We start from the raw sequence: 18,239 nt of genomic DNA on the forward strand, positions 1-18,239 counted from the left end.
ATCGCCTAAAGAAACAGATTGAAAGCAGTGAAAAGTCCCGCCTAAAAATAAGACTGTTGGAAATTGAAAAATGTCTGCAACTCTCCCATGAAAAGGAAAGAGCAGACAAAGAAGCCTGGGCTATAGACAACATAAAATCTAACCCCAGAGCTTTCTACAGGTATGCCAAAGAAACAGCTATGGTGCACTGTAGAATAGGGCCACTCCTTGAAAAGGATGGCACACTCACAGGAAAACCAATGAGGGTAAGTGAAATACTGAATGAGCAATTCAAGAGTGTTTTCACTCCACCCCTTGGGCATTTCCAAATCACCAATCCAACTGACTTCTTTACCACTGCAGATATAAAATCAGAGGCGGCGACGATAGATTACATCGATATAAAGGAAGACGATGTAATAAAGGCTATAGATGAAATGAAAACAGACTCAGCTACTGGCCCCGATGGATTCCCGGCAATCCTCCTAAAAGCATGTAAGAGAGTCCTAGCAAGACCACTGCAGTTCCTCTTTCAGAGCTTCCTTGCAGCTGGCAAACTTCCAAGAAAACTGAAGGAAGGTAAAATATGCCCTATTCATAAAGGAGGTAGCAGAGCGGAGGCCAAGAACTACAGACCTATCTCTCTGATCTCACACATCAGCAAGGTCATGGAACGAATAGTCAGAAGGAAACTGATCACCTTCCTTGAAGAAAATGACTTGCTGCCTGACACCTAACATGGTTTCCGACCAGGGAGAAGCTGCTTAACTCAGCTCCTACAACACTATGACTGAGTGCTGAAACGACTGCTCAACCACTCAAATGTGGAAGTGATATATCTCGACTTTGCAAAGGCCTTTGATAAAGTTGATCATGGAATGATATGTCACAAACTGCGTGATCTCAGCATAGTTGGAAAACTGGGAGAATGGCTTCATGACTTTCTGAAAGATAGAAGTCAGGTGGTAGTAGCCAATATATAGAGAGAGATATATATGATTGATTGATTGATTGATTCTAATTTCAGCTCATGAGTGAGCGGTGTTCCGCAGGGCACTGTTTTGGGACCACTACTGTTCATAATGGCCCTCTCAGACATGCCCTCAGCCACGCAGAGAGCCACGATCACAAGTTATGCAGATGATACAAAAGTTTCACAGGCAATACAGAACCCTGAGGACACTAAACGCCTGCAATGTGAGCTGGACAAAATATACAAGTGGGCTGAAAAGAATAGCATGCAGTTCAATGCTGAAAAGTTTCAAGCTTTATACTATCAGCATGCGAAACTAAATGCAATACCCAATGAATACACTGGACACAGAGGGATTGCAATCCCAGAGGCACAATCAGTGCGTGACCTGGGTATTTACATGAGTGATGACGCAACCTTTCATGTACATGTTGCTAAATTGGCAATGAAATGTAGACAATTGGCCGGATGGATTCTCAGAACCTTTAGAACAAGAGAACAAGAAACCATGATGGTCCTCTGGAGGACACTTGTCCTAAGCCACTTTGACTATTGCTCTCAGCTATGGTCACCATCCAGTGTCAAGTTGATCACAGAACTTGAGGCGATCCAACGTAGCTACATGAAAAATATAGCCTCTATGCAGAATATAAGCTACTGGGAAAGACTCAAGAGATTAAAACTCTATTCCTTGGAGCGTAGGTGAGAAAGATATGCCATAATATACATCTGGAAGATCCTGGAGGGACTTGTCCCAAACTTTGGCATCGAGAGTTACACAAATGCCAGAACTGGGCACCACTGCGTGGTACCTAGGACTCCAAATTTGCCATCAAGATATAGGACAAGATACTGTGATAGCCTGGGCTTCCGAGGCCCACAGCTCTTCAATATCCTCCCGAAGAACCTAAGAGACCTGCATGGGGTGGATGCAGATGTCTTTAAAATGAAACTGGATCTCTTCCTGTCAGATATCCCAGATGAACCAACTTCACGGCAGGAGGTGCAGATGAGGGCAGCTGCATCGACCTCTCTCATGCACCAAATGGCAGTTGCTAAAAAGCATTCGTGAAGTAAAACCATAAAGCAACACCAAATGGCGGTGCCCCAGCATGGCCACAGCTCATGAGCTGAAACTAGAATCAATCAATCAATCAATCATATATATCTCTCTCTCTCTCTATATATATATACATATATATATATATATATATATATAACCAACCACATGGTTCCAGGTTCAGTCCCACTGCGTGGCATCTTGGGCAAGTGTCAGGCTGACCAATGCCTTGTGAGTGGATTTGGTAGACGGAAACTGAAAGAAGCCTATCGTATATATGTATATATATATAAGTGTGTGTATATGTTTGTGTGTCTGTGTTTGTCCCCCTAGCATTGCTTGACAACCGATGCTGGTGTGTTTACGTCCCCGTCACTTAGCAGTTCGGCAAAAGAGACCGATAGAATAAGTACTGGGCTTACAAAGAATAAGTCCCGGGGTCGATTTGCTCGACTAAAGGCGGTGCTCCAGCATGGCCGCAGTCAAATGACTGAAACAAGTAAAAGAGTATATCTATATCTATATATATATATATATTGACGCTTAGGAAATAATTTTCAACGATATATGGTGTATATTACTTTAAAGACAATTGCGTTTTGTTGTTTTTTTCGTTACAAAACAATTAAAAGCACTGAAAAAAAAGCAAAACAACCTTAAGGACAGTCAAACATTTTTTTTTTCTAAGTAGACCACTACAGGCGACAATTCACTTGTGTTTACTTTGAATAGTTACGGCAAACTGCAGCATGAAAATTCAAAAAAAAGTTTTTAAAAATTGGCTTAACCCCTCCCCAACAAAGTAATTTTACTGTAGGCTTCAACAGGAAAATCGGTTCCTGATGACAAGCCAACAACGTGGAGTCAGAATTTAGTTGCCAGGCAGATAGAGGAAGGGTAGTACAGTAACAGATCACAGACGAAGATAACACTAATTGCCTCGTATGAAATGGTTCACTGTGTCAACTTATGAGGCTCCTGTCAACGACCAAGTCTCTTCAATGTAAACTTATAGTAACCAAATTTCCCCCACGTAGAAATAAAACATTTCTATGAAGTAAAGGGTCACTTTACGTCTGGTTAAAAATAAACTCCTTTGATCAGGTCTGCACGACCAGGGCAGTCTTGGGACTGGGAACTGTTCAACTGAAGTTAAAGACGAGAGTTCAGTTGGGTCTTTGGAGAAACTGAAAACAAGGAGCAAACACAGACCTTGTACAACTTCGGTCAAGAGATATCTTCCACCGTGCTATTAGAAATAGCAGCCGAATGTTTTTTTAAAGTCAAACTGAACAATGCAGTATTGGATTTACAACAAAGCGGGATGGCCACGACCAAAATGTCTAATAATTTAGGGTTGGTCAGGGGTTAAATTCCAGTTGAAAGCGAACGAGCATAGCTGAATGGTTAACGAAGTTTGCCGTAGCTATTCAAAGTAAACACAAGTGAATTGTCGCCTGTGGTGGTCTACTTTGAAAAAAAAAATGTTTTGCGTCCGCAAGTCGCTGTAGGATCGACTACCTACGACTAGCATGCGTGTCTGCGCGGTCTAGTCTACGCGACTACTACCCCACCCGTATTCCTTTTTATTATGGGTGGCTATGGCTTATACCATAGGATTTTACCCTCATTTTAAAAATAAATTTTCTCTATATCACACGTAACATCCGATCATAGGTTTTCAGAAACAACAAACCAACATTTCAGTTTGGAAGTTATTAATTAAGACGAGGTACGTTCTGAGTTCAAATTCCGTCGAGGCTGACTTTAACCTTTTATTCCTTCTGGGTCGATAAATTAAGTACCAGTTAAATATTGAAGCCGATGTAATCGACTATTGACCTCCCTCAAATTTCAGATCTTGTATCTAAAGAAGAAAATATTATTTAAGACGAATTAATATATTTTCCTTATATTTTTATGTTTTCGCTTCGAAATAATTACTGTAACATCGAAAGATTCACAGAATTCTATGATTTACAATATTATTATTAGTATTATTATCATCATTAAAGCCTTAAAGTAAATCTTTGTCAACTTACTCTGTTCAGATAGAAACTGCGAGTCAGCGATCGCTAATTAAGCACCTTAATTAATAATTGCAGCTTGGTTGATGTAGTGTAGAAGTTATTTCCCTTTATATGATTGTATTTCTTGAATTCTCCAATAGATGTCTCTACTGACTGGTTAGATTCGTTCCAGCATTTTTGTCTGTTCCCTTATATTAACTACAAGTAGTGTAACCCGGCGTTGCTCAGGTTCTTTTCGACCCTTCAGAATTGGAATTTTTAAAAAGTAAAAATGTTGCATTATGTGGCTTGTTTTTCTCTTTACGTGAGCATTTTTCTGGTTGAAATACACAGAAAAATGGCGACACAACAGTCAAAAATATCGTAAAAAATAGGGATTTTCATAGCAAAAAAAGCACCTTTTTGATGTAAATAATTTTGGTGTTAACATGGTCCAATTCGAATTTTATCTACTACAGAGGGAAGAACAAGCCTTCTTCTATCATACTCTCAAATTTGGTCAACTTGCATCGCAGGGTCTCGGAGAAGATAATGTTAGTTAAAGGCTACAAAACCTGCGACACACAGCACAACTTCTTTCAGTTTCCATCTACCGAATCCACTCACAAGGCTTTGGTCGGCCCGAGGCTATAGTAGAAGACACTTGCCTGAGGTGCTACGCAGGGGGACCGAACCCGGAACCATGTGGTTGGTAAGCAAGCTACTTACCACACAGCCACTCCTGCACCTATATATATATATATACACACACGATGCGCTTCTTTCAGTTTCCGTCTACCAAATCCACTCACAAGGATTTGGTCAGCCCGAGGCTATATTAGAAGACACTAGCCCAAGATGCCATGCAGTGGGACTGAACCCGAACTATGTGGTTGGTATGCAAGCTACTTACCACACAGCCACTCCTACGCCAAGGCACTCATTTGAGGGAATGATTTGCCATAGATCTCGCACTGATATATCTTCTCTCCTGTATGAATATATTTGTGTTTAACTAAAACATTATACGCAGAAAATGATTAGCCACACATCTCACAGTGACGCAGATTCTCCCCCATGTCAATGTTTGGGTATAGATAATTCACTGCTTTGAAAGAATGATTTACCACAGATATGTCTTTTTACCTGTGTGCCTTTTTCTATGAATATACTTTGACTTCAGGGATTAGTTGTAACGAAAGTCTAGAACAATGTAGACAGACTGTGTCATAAGAAACCTTGCCAAGCACGTGGTTCTGGGCTCGGATCTTTTCGGTTTGACCAGCAGTTTTTTTAAATAATTTCCACAAAACTAAACACTTTTAAACTTCGTATACTGGTAGAATGTGTTTATAAAACATCTTTTTCTTTTGGCTTTATTGAGAAAATTCTACAGTTTGTAAGATATTTGTTGTTTTTTTTCTTCAATTTCAACCAATCAGTGACGTCTATTGAGGTGAAAACATTCTGTGCCGTATGAATATGTCCCTTGTTTAAGAAACAGATTGGGTTTATTTACATTTGTGAAGAAAAAAAGATACCCTTTCCCCACCCCCAACCCAAACACAAAAACAGATTGAAATGCAATAGATCGATACTAGGGTCATAATTATGGGTGACAATTTCATATGACCCCGCTAGAAAAAACTGCCGTTCAAACGGAAAAGATCCCTGGGCTCAGTGCCACTGCATGGCACCTTAAGTGTGGGCCTTCTACTAAATTCTTGTTTTATCCAAATCCTTCAAAGTCATTCTGGTCAGTGCTGAGATGGTAATAGTACCTATTTCTTTACTACCCACAAGGGGCTAAACGAATTAAGTCGATTACATCGATCCCAGTGCGTAACTGGTACTTATTTAATCGACCCTGAAAGGATGAAAGGCAAAGTCGACCTCTGCAGAATTTGAACTCAGAATGTAACGCAGACAAAATACCTATTTCTTTACTACCCACAAGGGGCTAAACACAGAGGGGTCAAACAAACAGATTAAGTTGATTACATTGACCCCAGTGCATAACTGGTACTTATTTAATCGACCCCAAAAGGATGATAGGCAAAGTCGACCTCCGCAGAATTTGAACACAGTACGTAGCGCAGACGAAATACCTATTTCTTTACTACCCAGAAAGGGACAAACGGATTAAGTCGATTACATTGACCTCAGTGCATAACTGGTACTTAATTTATCGACCCCGAAAGGATGAAAGTCAAAGTCGACCTCGGCGGAATTTGAACTCAGAATGTAGCAGCAGACGAAATACCTATTTCTTTACTACCCACAAGGGACTAAACACAGAGGGGACAAACAAACGAATTAAGTTGATTACATTGACCCCAGTGCATAACTGATACTTATTTAATCGAACCCGCAAGGATGAAAGGCAAAGTCGATCTCGGCGGAATTTGAACTCAGAATGTAATGGCTACGCATTTTGCCAGGCGTGCTAACGTTTCTGCCAGCTCGCCGCCTTTAATGGTAACAGTACCTGTGCTTATAATGTGAGCCCCTTACCCATGCATTTCATGTAACGTCACCAGTTCTTCTAACGAGACACCGTCATCAGTGACCCAATGATTTACAAGTTGCACCATCATCGGTGCTTTTTGGGTGACCCCTCTAGTATAGCTTTTCATGTGGAATCATCACCAGTGCCTTTTTCCTGGGACCAGCATCTGTGCTATTTATTTACCCCTGTGACCAGTGCTTGTAATATGGGTCCAGCACCAGGGCCTTTGATATGGTGGAAGCACCATCCTCTTTCCATGGCACCAGCACAACTACTTTTCTCTTGGCACCATCACCAGTGACTTTTATGTGTCAACAAAACCGAAAGGGTCACCAAGGACCCTGTAAGACAAAATAGCCCACAACTGGGAGGGAGGAAGGTAATATTAAAGGAATGTCAATTTGTGCCAGTTGAGAGGTTTAAGGTAGAAAGGGGACAGGGTCTAGATATAGAGTAACAACACAAACACAAAATAAACTTTTTATTTATTATTCTTTTTTGACAAATTCATCAAAACCCAACTGCAGGCATTTTCAGTAATCAAGTTATCTCAAAGTCAATATTTTTACAGATGATCACAAATTTCAGGTTCACATTGACGATATTAAAGTTGAAGGGAAAAAAATTGTCTTTTAGCAGACAAAACAGTCTTAACTGATGTTAGGTATTAAATTTTGACACTAATACAATTATGTTTGTGTGTGGATACCCACATGTTTATGCATGTGGCTTTTTCGATATTCTTTTTTAACAAATTCCTCAAAGTCTAGCCAAAGGCATTTTCAGTAATCAAGTTATGTCAAGTGTCAATATTTTTAATTAATCGACCCCGAAAGGATGAAAAGCAAAGTGGACCTCGGTGGAATTTGAACTCAGAACGTAAAGACAGACGAAATACCACTGGCAGAAACGTTAGCATGCCAGGCGAAATGTTCAGCGGTATTTCGTCTGTCGTTACGTTTTGAGTTCAAATTCCGCCGAGGTCGACTTTGCCTCTCATCCTTTCAGGGTCGATTATTTAAGTACTAGTTGCGTACTGGGGTCAATCTAATCGACTGGTCCCCTCCTCCAAAATTTCAGACCTTGTACCTAGAGTAGAAAAGAATATTTTTTACAGATGACAGCAAATCTGAGATTGACACTGACAGTATTGAAGTTGACGAAAGGAAAAAGCTTGTGTTTTAGCAGACCAAACAGAGTTAATTATTGTAATGTTTTAATAAATTTTAACATTGATACAGTTACATGTCTGTGTAAATACCCACATGTACGCATGTGGCTTTTTCAAGAGAATGATTTGTCACAGTGACATGGGTTCTCTCTTGAAGGAATTCATTCATGGACATTTAAGTTAGGTCTATCAGAGAATGACCATGACAGGTTCAGTCTGGTAGGAACATTTTCCTGTATAGTTAAAACACCATTTACAAAAAAGTATCACAATAGCTAATGCAAGGTCATAGTTTCTCTCCTGTGTGTGTGTGTTTAGTCAAGTGAGTGCTTTGAGAGAATGATTTACCACAGATATCACAATGCTATGGCTTCTCTCCTGTATGTGTAGGCTTGTGATTAGTCAAGTGAGTGCTTTGAGAGAATGATTTACCACAGATACCACAGTGATAGGTCTTCTCCCCAGTATGAATATGCTTGTCTAGTTAAAACGTTATTTTCAGAGAATGATTTACCACAGATATCACAGTGATATGGCTTCTCTCCTGTATGAACACGTTTGTGTCTCGTTAAAATACTTGTTTGCGAGAATGATTCACCACAGATATCACAACGATATGGTTTTTCTCCTGTAGGGATACGTTTATGCTGTTTCATGTTACCAGCGGTGTAAAAGGATTCATCACAAATATCGCAATTATAAGGCTTCTCCCCTGTATGAAAGCGCTGGTGTTTAGTTAAATTACCCCTTTCCAAACATGATTTACCACATCTCACAGTGATCCGGATTCTCTCCTGTATGAACACGCTTGTGTTTGGCCAAGTGACTATTTTGAAGGAATGATTTACCACAGATATCACAGTGATATGGTTTCTCTCCAGAATGAATACGTGAGTGAGTAGTCAAGTTACCATGACAAGAGAATGATTTACCGCAAATATCACAATGATATGGTTTCTCTCCTGTATGAATACGTTTGTGTGTTTTTAATTGACTGGCCCGAAAGAATGTTTTACCACAGATATTGCAATGATGTGGCCGTTCTGTGTGTGTATGTGTGTGACTAGTTAACTTACTATTGTGAGGGAATGATTTACCACAGATATCACAATGATATCCCTTCTCATCTGTATCAGGGATTTTTGGTTTACTTAAATTATTCATTATGAGAGAATTACTTATCATACATATCACAACGATAATGTGTTTTTCATTTCTATGAATATGTTTTTGTTCCGTCGTGTCACTTCATGCAGAGAATAATTTAATGCAATCTTTCTTCCATCCACGATCTTACTCGATATCTAAAACAGCAGATGGAAATTGTCAACTCCTTTGTAAATTTATCCAACTTTAATTCACCAGGAAAGCAATCACCTCCTCCACATTCCACAGAAAGAAAAATATTCCGCTGTTCCTTGTTATAGACTGTATTTATATACAGAGGTAGACTTATTCATGAATGCTCCTTATAAATATACTGTCTTCCTTTAGGTGATGATAATATGCGGGATTATGGCTTCTCTACTGTATCTGTATGTGTGTGTCTATTCAACTGATGCCTTTGAGAAAATGACTCACCACAAATATCACAATGATAAGGTTTCTCACCAGTATGAAGGCGATTGTGAGTAACCAATTGACTATTTCGAGAAAATGATTTACCACAGATCTCACAATGATAAGGTTTTTCTCCTGTATGTGTAGCCTTGTGATTAGTGAAGTGAGTGCTTTGAGAGAATGATTTACCACAGATATCACAGTGATATGGTTTCTCTCCTGTATGAGTGCGATTGTGAGTAACCAAATGACTATTACGAGAGAATGATTTACCACAGATCTCACAATGATAAGGTTTCTCACCAGTATGAATGCTATTGTGAGTAACCAAATGACTATTACGAGAGAATGATTTACCACAGATATCACACTGATATGGTTTTTCACCAGTATGAATCTTCTTATGGTTAGTTAAAACTTTACGTTCACAGAATGATTTACCACAGATATCACAATGATAAGGTTTCTCACCAGTATGAATGCGATTGTGAGTAACCAAATAACTATTACGAGAGAATGATTTACCACAGATAATACAATGATATGGTTTCTCACCAATATGAATGCGATTGTGAGTAACCAAATGACTATTACAAGAGAATGAATTACCACAGATATCACACTGATATGGTCTCTCTCCTGTATGTGTACGTATGTGATCAGTTAAGTGAGTGCTTTGAGAGAATGATTTACCACAGATCTCACAATGATATGGTTTCTCTCCCGTATGTGTAAGTTTGTGCCTAGCCAATTGGTAACTTTGAGAGAATGATTTACCACAGATATGACAATGATATGGCCTCTCTCCTGTATGTGTACGTTTGTGTCTAACAATGTGACTATTGTAAGAAAATGATTTTCCACAGATCTCACAGTGATATGGCTTTTCCTCTTTATCAAAGTTTTCTGATTCAGTTAAATTATTCATTTTGAGAGAATTACTTATCATACACTTCACAATGATAAAGTGTTTTTCATTTCCATGAATACATTTCTGTTCACTTTTGTCACTTCATTCAGATAACAATTTTACGCAATGTTTCTTCCATACATCCCACAGAAAGAAAAATATTCCGCTGTTCCTTGTTATAGACTGTATTTATATACAGAGGTAGACTTATTCATGAATGCTCCTTATAAATATACTGTCTTCCTTTAGGTGATGATACTATCAAAGACAATTCTGAATGGAGAGATTTCCTTCACGTCAACATGTTGTGATATTCTGAAATAGGAAAAGAAGCAGTAAGATAAAACTGAATAGTTCACCAACATAAGTAATTAAACATTGCAGACTTTATATCACTACCATTGTCATGCATTTACTGTCCATGCTTGCATAAGTAGATTGAGTTGGAAGGTGTTAGAAGCTAATGGGAATGGAGCTAGCCAAAACGAAAATATAGTGGGCATAACATGACCAGAGTAGTGAGTTGATGCCATCCAGAATTTCGCAGAGCAAAGTTGCCACAAGTGAAATGGGCTGTTTATGAAGTGATCAGAGTTAATGATAAAGAAGCATTGTTACTCGTCTGCCGCCTTTCCGCTAACTAATTAAAACTCCCACTTCTCTTCATGGGCACTGAATTGCCTTCTAGGATCCATACGTGCCCACCCTGATGGGCTGAAGAATGACATAGCAGAACAGTGCTATGGTGTCCCAACTAAAATAGCTTTCCTGACTTGCTACAATATCAAATACTGGCAGAATCACTAAGATGCCGGATTAATTGCTTAACAGCATTTCGTTTGTAAATAGCTTTGTCTAACTAGAGATAAAAGCAATCAGGAATGGGAGTGTGTCTGTGCATTGTTTATTTCTCTTCAATCAGGTCCACACTGTGAGGGCGAGTACGATCGATCATTCGAGCGTCCAGATGCATCTCCCACTCAACCAGGAGTCCCTTCTCTGAAAACCAGCTTGCTAGCTAACCCACAGTGAAAGTCCCTCTTTATATTTCGTCTGTCATGAGTTGGTGCCCCAAACGTCTTTCCTTTCAAAGCATGACTTCTACTGAGGTCGACTTTCATCCTTTCGAGGTAAATAAAATAAGCTGTAGAGCACTCGAGTCCCTGAATTTAACTCGTCCCCTTCCTATAAATTTCAGACTTTGTACTTAAAAATACAAAAAGAATTATTATTATTATTATCATCAACATTAATATTTTACAAACCCCAAAGAGTAGAGTCGGCTCATGGAGCAAAATCCTGACTCCAAATACATCTTACAATTTCATGAGTCCTTTATTAAAAAAAGGGACAATGGTAATTATTCTCCTTCCTCTCGCAGGTGTTACGACCACTCACGGAAACGGAGACACACGTCTTTGTGAGCAGGAAGGATCTCCTCAGAAAAATCAATAGCTGCAAACCCTCTGAACACCTCACAGGTTGTGTCCGGGTAGAATGGATATAATTCGCCTCTACCCATCTATAGACAAAGATTGTCTTGTGGGGTGCTTGTAAAGACAAGAGCATTACATACGTTGGTGAGACATCTAGAAGCATTGCAGGGGGATGAAATAAAAATTAGAGGCAGCATGACCACATAACCAGTCCTCCATACTCTACCAAAGGTACTACTCAAAGACTGGTCCCGGTGCGCGTACTCGTGACTGGTCGATCCTTCAACGACTACCTAGCGTGAGTACGGAAATTAACAGATGCGCGCATAATAATATATGTATATAATGGCTGAATATATATAAAATAAAATGGGTTTTGTCTTAAACAAAGTAAATAAAAGACTCAACAAAAGAAATGACTTACTTTGTGTTTTATTTTCTTTGTTTAAAAAAAATTATTTGTTAAAAAACCTCATACATGTCTAGCCCATGCGAGTGTGATTTTTAGTCGCGCACTCGAGTTATGTATTCTTTGTAAGATCGACTAGTCACGACTAGCTAGCACCGGGACCACGCTTGTAGAAAAGTGCCTATATATATATATTATATATATATATATATATATATATATATATATACATATATATATATACATATATATACATATATATACATATATATATATATACATATTATATATATACATATATATATATACATTTATAATTAATACATATATATAATACATATTATACATATATATTATATACATATAATACATATATAATACCAGCATATTACCTAATATATATATACATATATATACATATTATATTATATAATATATATACATATATATATATACATATATATATATACATATATATATATACATATAATATATATACATATATACATATATATATATAATATATATATATATACATATATATATATAATATATATATATATACATATATATATATACATATATATATATATACATATATATATATACATATATATATATATACATATATATAATATAATATATATATATATAATATATATATATATATATATATATATATATATATATATATATATATATATAATATATACATATGTATGTATAAGCATAAATACATATATATATATACATACGCGTATATTCATGCAAGCTGCCGCATACAGACACATTCACAGCAACAAACAAAAAGAAACAGCTCCAATAATGGACATGGTCATGAACCAGTGAAGAGGTTGCAAGAATTAAGGAATATTTTAGAAAATAAATAAATGAACAGTCCTCAAAAGTAAACCCCCGAATTGTTTTCCCACAAAATTCCTACCTTCTCGGAATCTATATCGTCCGAGGTATATTTGTAGAAAATTTCATTTAAAAATATGACATCTATTTTCTTGAAAGTTAAGAAGAATTGAAGTTGACGCCACTGAATTTTCCGAAACTCCTCACACCAAAAGCACTTTCCTACAAAAGTTTTGTATATTCTGAATGTACATACTATAACAAATATACATAGAATATTTAATTGAAGTTACGATCATCCAAAGTGGTGGGGCATGAATCTGTAGTTATGCCGCTTCTCCGTTCGTTTTTACTCGTTAATCATGTTTTCTTCTCATTTTACAAATAAATTTCCTCTATATCACATCTAACAGTCGATAATAGGTTTTCAGAAACAACAAACCAACATTTCAGTTGGGAAGTTATTATTTAAGACGAGGGAATATATTTTCCTAAAGTTTTTATGTTTTCGCTTCGAAATAATTACTGTGACACCGAGAAGTTTACAGAATTCTATTAATTACATTGTTATTAGTAGTATTATTATCATCATTGTCAACTTACCGTATTCAGACAAAAACTGCAAATCACAGACCGATAATTAATTAGTCTAATTAATAATAATGATGTTAATTTCAAAGCAACTTGCACACACAGGAAGCCAGTAAGTGTATGACGTCATCAAGAGTGAAAGCGCGCCTTTTCGAGGCCCCCCCCCCCCCACCATCGACGGCTGGATTTATTTCCCTTCATTTCATAGTATTTCTTCCTTCATCTCTGGCCCCGATTTGCTGTCTTACTTCAGATATCTTCTAAAGAGCAAGATGGGGTCGGAGAGAAAGACCCCTGTCACCGAATGAATACGAAAAACGATGGAAGGATGTGATGAGAAAGGTGGGAACCCAGCTTATCATTGATAAAATCTTTATTATAATCATACGATTGTACATAGATTTGGACATAACAAGACAAACAATTACAAAGATGTTATGAGAGTTCGAATGAAACTTAAAAATTTAGTTATAATATGACATAAACGAAAACTTGGCTTACTTTTGCCTTCATAACGAGAACTTTAGTGCGTTTCTTTTTTAAATAACATTAGAAAACATAACATATGTTAAAATGAAAAGCGGGGAGAAGTGCAGGCTCCGAATTTTGAACCCGGCAGCCTATAAGGCCCAGCAACTGATTTTTCCTTTCTTTAATGATTACTGAAAAGTCGCCCTCGGCGGAATTTGAACTCAGAACGTCGCAGCAGACGAAATATCGCCAAGCATTTCGCCCGACGTGCTAACGTTTCTGCCAGCTTGCCACCGTCCCAGCTTAATCGTTGATGAAAGGAAAAGATCGTTGCTGGGCTTTAGAGGGTGCCGGGTTCGAGCTTTTAATCTTTTTGTTTGTTTTCGTTTTATTTTTTAAAAAGTTCTAGTGAAAGGAAAGTTTAATTGTTATATAAAATATTTTTAAAGTAAATTTTTAACACGTAACTCATTCGAACTCATATAACATTTTTGTCTTTTGTTTGACCTGTATTGTCCCATTCTATATATATTTCTTTACTACCCACAAGGGGCTAAACACAGAGGGGACAAACAAGGACAGACAAAGGGATTAAGTCTATTATATCGACACCAGTGTTTCACTGGTACTTAATTTATCGACCCCAAAAGGATGAAAGGCAAAGTCGACCTCGGCGGAATTTGAACTCAGAACGTAGCGGCAGACGAAATACTGGTAAGCCTTTCGCCCGGCGTGCTAACCTTTCTGCCAGATCGCCAAGATCCTCATGATCGTAATAAAGATTCCATTTCATAGTAGTTCTCTAATTCTCTCATAGATGGCTCTACTGACTAGTGGGATTCCTTTCAGTTTCCTTCTTAGTTTCATTCTGTTAATATCTGTATTGTGTGTCAAGGCGCTCATTATTATTAATTAGACTAATTAATTATCGGTCTGTGATTTGCTGTTTTTGTCTGAATACGGTAAGTTGACAATGATGATACTAATACTACTAATAACAATGTAATTAATAGAATTCTGTAAACTTCTCGGTGTCACAGTAATTATTTCGAAGCAAAAACATAAAAACTTTAGGAAAATATATTTCCTCGTCTTAAATAATAACTTCCCAACTGAAATGTTGGTTTGTTGTTTCTGAAAACCTATTATCGGCTGTTCACGAACGAAATGCTGTTCAGCAAATTCTGGATGGCATCAACTCACTACTCTGGTCATGTTATGCCCACTATATTTTCGTTTATATTTTCGCTCCATTCCCATTAGCTTCTAACACCTTCCAACTCAATCTACTTATGCAAGCATGGACAGTAAATGCATGACAATGGTAGTGATATAAAATATGCAATGTTGAATTACTTATGTTGGTCAACTATCCAGTTTTATCTTACTGCTTCTTTTCCTATTTCAGAATATCACATGTTGACGTGATGGAAATCTCTCCATTCAGAAGTGTCTTTGATAGTATCATCACCTAAAGGAAACAGTATATTTAAAAGGAGCATTCATGAATAAGTCTACCTCTGTATATAAATACAGTCTATAACAAGGAACAGCGGGATATTTTTCTTTCTCTGGAATGTGGAGGAGGTGATTGCTTTCCTGGTGAATTAAAGTTGGATAAATTTACAAAGGAGTTGACAATTTGCATCTGCTGTTTTAGATATCGAGTAAGATCGTGGATGGAAGAAAGATTGCATTAAATTTTTCTCTGCATGAAGTGACACAACGGAACATAAACATATTCATAGAAATAAAAAACACATTATCGTTGTGATATGTATGATAAGTAATTCTCTCATAATGAATAATTTAAGTAAACCAGAAATCCCCGACACAGAGGATAAGGTATATAATTGTAATATCTGTGGTAAATCCTTCCTTCAGTATCGTTACTTAACTTATCACCAACGTACACATACAGGAGAGAAGCCATATCACTGTGATATCTGTGGTAAATCATTCTCTTATAATTGTCATTTGGTTACTCACAAACGCGTTCACACGGGAGAGAGACCCTATTATTGTGATATCTGTGGTAAATCATTCTGTGAACGTACAGTTTTGACGAAACATAAGAAGATTCATACTGGGGAAAAACCATATCAGTGTGATATCTGTGGTAAATCTTACTCTCGTAATAGTCAATTGGTTAGTCACAATCGCACTCATACAGGAGAGAGACCATTTAATTGTGATATCTGTGGTAATTCATTCTGTGAACGTAAAGTTTTAACTAACCATAAGAAGATTCATACTGGTGAAAAACCATATCATTGTGATATCTGCGGTAAATCATTCTCTCAGAATGGTAGTGTAACTACACACAAACGTACACATACAGGAGAGAAACCTTATCATTGTGATATCTGTGGTAAATCATTCTCTCAAGGAAATCACTTGACTAATCACAAACTTACACATACATGGTAGAGACCATATCATTGTGATATCTGTGGTAAACCATTCTCTCAAAGTAGTGACTTGACTATCATTGGTAAATCATTCTCTCAAAAGAAACACTTGATTATGCACGAGAGAAGCCATATCTTTGTTTTATCTGGTAAATCATTCTCTCAAAGGAGTCATTTGGCTTATCACAAACTTACACATAGGCATAGGAGTGGCTGTGTGGTAAGTAGCTTGTTTACCAACGACATGGTTCCGGGTTCAGTCCCACTGCGTGGCACCTTGAGCAAGTGTCTTCTACTAGAGCCTCGGGCCGACCAAAGCCTTGTGAGTGGATTTGGTAGACGGAAACTGAGACGCCCATCGTATATATGTATATATATGTGTGTGTATATTTTTGTGTGTCTGTGTTTGTCCCACCAACATTAATTGACAACCGATGCTGGTGTGTTTACGTCACCGTAACTTAGTGGTTCAGCAAAAGAGACCGATAGAATCAGTACTAGGCTTACAAAGAATAAGTCCTGGTGTCGATTTGCTCGACTAAAGGCGGTGCTCCAGAATGGCCACAGTCAAATGACTCAAACAAGTAAAAGAGTATTAGGGAGAGAAACCATATCAATGTAATTACTGTGCTAAATCATTTGCTCTTAATTGTCATTTGGTTATCACAAACGTGTTCATACAGGAGAGAAACCTTGTCACTGTTTTGTTTATGGTAAATCTTTCTCTCAAATTAATCACTTCACTAATAAGACACATGTGGGGGAGAAGCCATAATCCTGCATTAGTTGTTGTAATTCATTTTTTGCAAATGGTGTTGTAACTACACATGAAAATCTTCATACCAGATACAACCTATGTAATGGTCGTGTCTGTGTTAAAGCATTCTCTCATAGACCCTAACTTATCTGTCCATGAACGAATCCCTACATGAGAGTAGCCATGTCAGTGTGACATGTGTGGCACATGATTCTCTCGAAAAAGCCACATGCATAAACATGTGGGTATTCACAGAGACGTGTTACTGTCTCAATGTCAAAATTTATTAAGTCATAACAATAATTAACACTATTTGCTCTGCTAAAACACAGGCTTTTTCCTTTCATCAGTTATAGGAATTTCTTAATAAAGAATAATGAATAAAATATTTATTTTGTGCTTGTTTTTTTTGCACTATATCTGGACCCTGTTCCCTTTCTACCTTAACCCTTTCGTTACCAAGCCGCCCGAAAAATATTTTGGTTAATGAGACCAAACCGCCCAAAGCCGCCCGAATTTACCTATTCATATTTAAATGCGAATATCAGAGCAAATCTCTTTAGTACATTCGTGAAAACACGTATTATATTTCGTAAACAGTTCAACTACAGTTTTGTACAAAAATCGAAGTGTAATTTTAATTCCGTGAATTTTGGGAGATTTTTTTCCGAAATTTGTTCCTATTGTGTTTTCAAAATTTGTAATTCTGACAAAAAATGGATACGAATTTCATTATATCAAGCAGCGAGTCAGAATTCGAAGGATTTTTTACTGAAGACCTTCATAAATCTAACTCTATGACTGAAAAAAAAAAGCACGTGGTATCTGATGTTTCATTTTCCGAAAGTGAAAACTGTGAATCCGAGATCTCCGACTGCGATAAAGAAAATGAATTGGCACCTGAATGGAGTGAAAATTTAAAAACTGTTTCTTTCGGTGATTTTTCTGAAGAAACTGGACCAAGCCACAGACTTTCCCTGAAGACTAAAGCCATAGACTATTTCTATTTACTTTTTCGAATGAGCCTATTTGAAATCATTACGGCGGAAACGAACCATTACGCTAAACGTAAACAAAGCGAAAGAAAGGATAGTTTGTGGTTTCCCACAACCTTAAATGAAATTAAGACTAT

The 18,239-nt window shown here is 37.3% G+C and overlaps 2 protein-coding genes across 2 annotated transcripts; both read right to left on the reverse strand.

Moving 5' to 3' along the window:
• Window positions 1–8,059: 8,059 nt before the first annotated feature.
• On the reverse strand, window positions 8,060–11,693 carry LOC118768302 (zinc finger and SCAN domain-containing protein 22-like). Its single transcript, XM_036514497.1, has 4 exons — window positions 11,570–11,693; window positions 10,588–10,646; window positions 9,619–9,811; window positions 8,060–8,133 (listed from the first exon to the last, which is right to left on the reverse strand). Exons 1-4 carry the CDS (start codon window positions 11,691–11,693, stop codon window positions 8,066–8,068), a joined length of 444 nt encoding a protein of 147 aa, XP_036370390.1. The 3' UTR covers window positions 8,060–8,065.
• Window positions 8,119–9,705, reverse strand: LOC118768378 (protein krueppel-like). The gene is made up of 2 exons (XM_036514737.1): window positions 9,649–9,705; window positions 8,119–9,480 (listed from the first exon to the last, which is right to left on the reverse strand). Exon 2 carries the CDS (start codon window positions 8,884–8,886, stop codon window positions 8,464–8,466), a length of 423 nt encoding a protein of 140 aa, XP_036370630.1. The 5' UTR covers window positions 8,887–9,480; window positions 9,649–9,705; the 3' UTR covers window positions 8,119–8,463.
• Window positions 11,694–18,239: the final 6,546 nt, after the last annotated feature.

This window comes from Octopus sinensis, linkage group LG28 (assembly GCF_006345805.1).
Source record: "Octopus sinensis linkage group LG28, ASM634580v1, whole genome shotgun sequence".
Taxonomy (NCBI): Eukaryota; Metazoa; Mollusca; class Cephalopoda; order Octopoda; family Octopodidae; genus Octopus; species Octopus sinensis.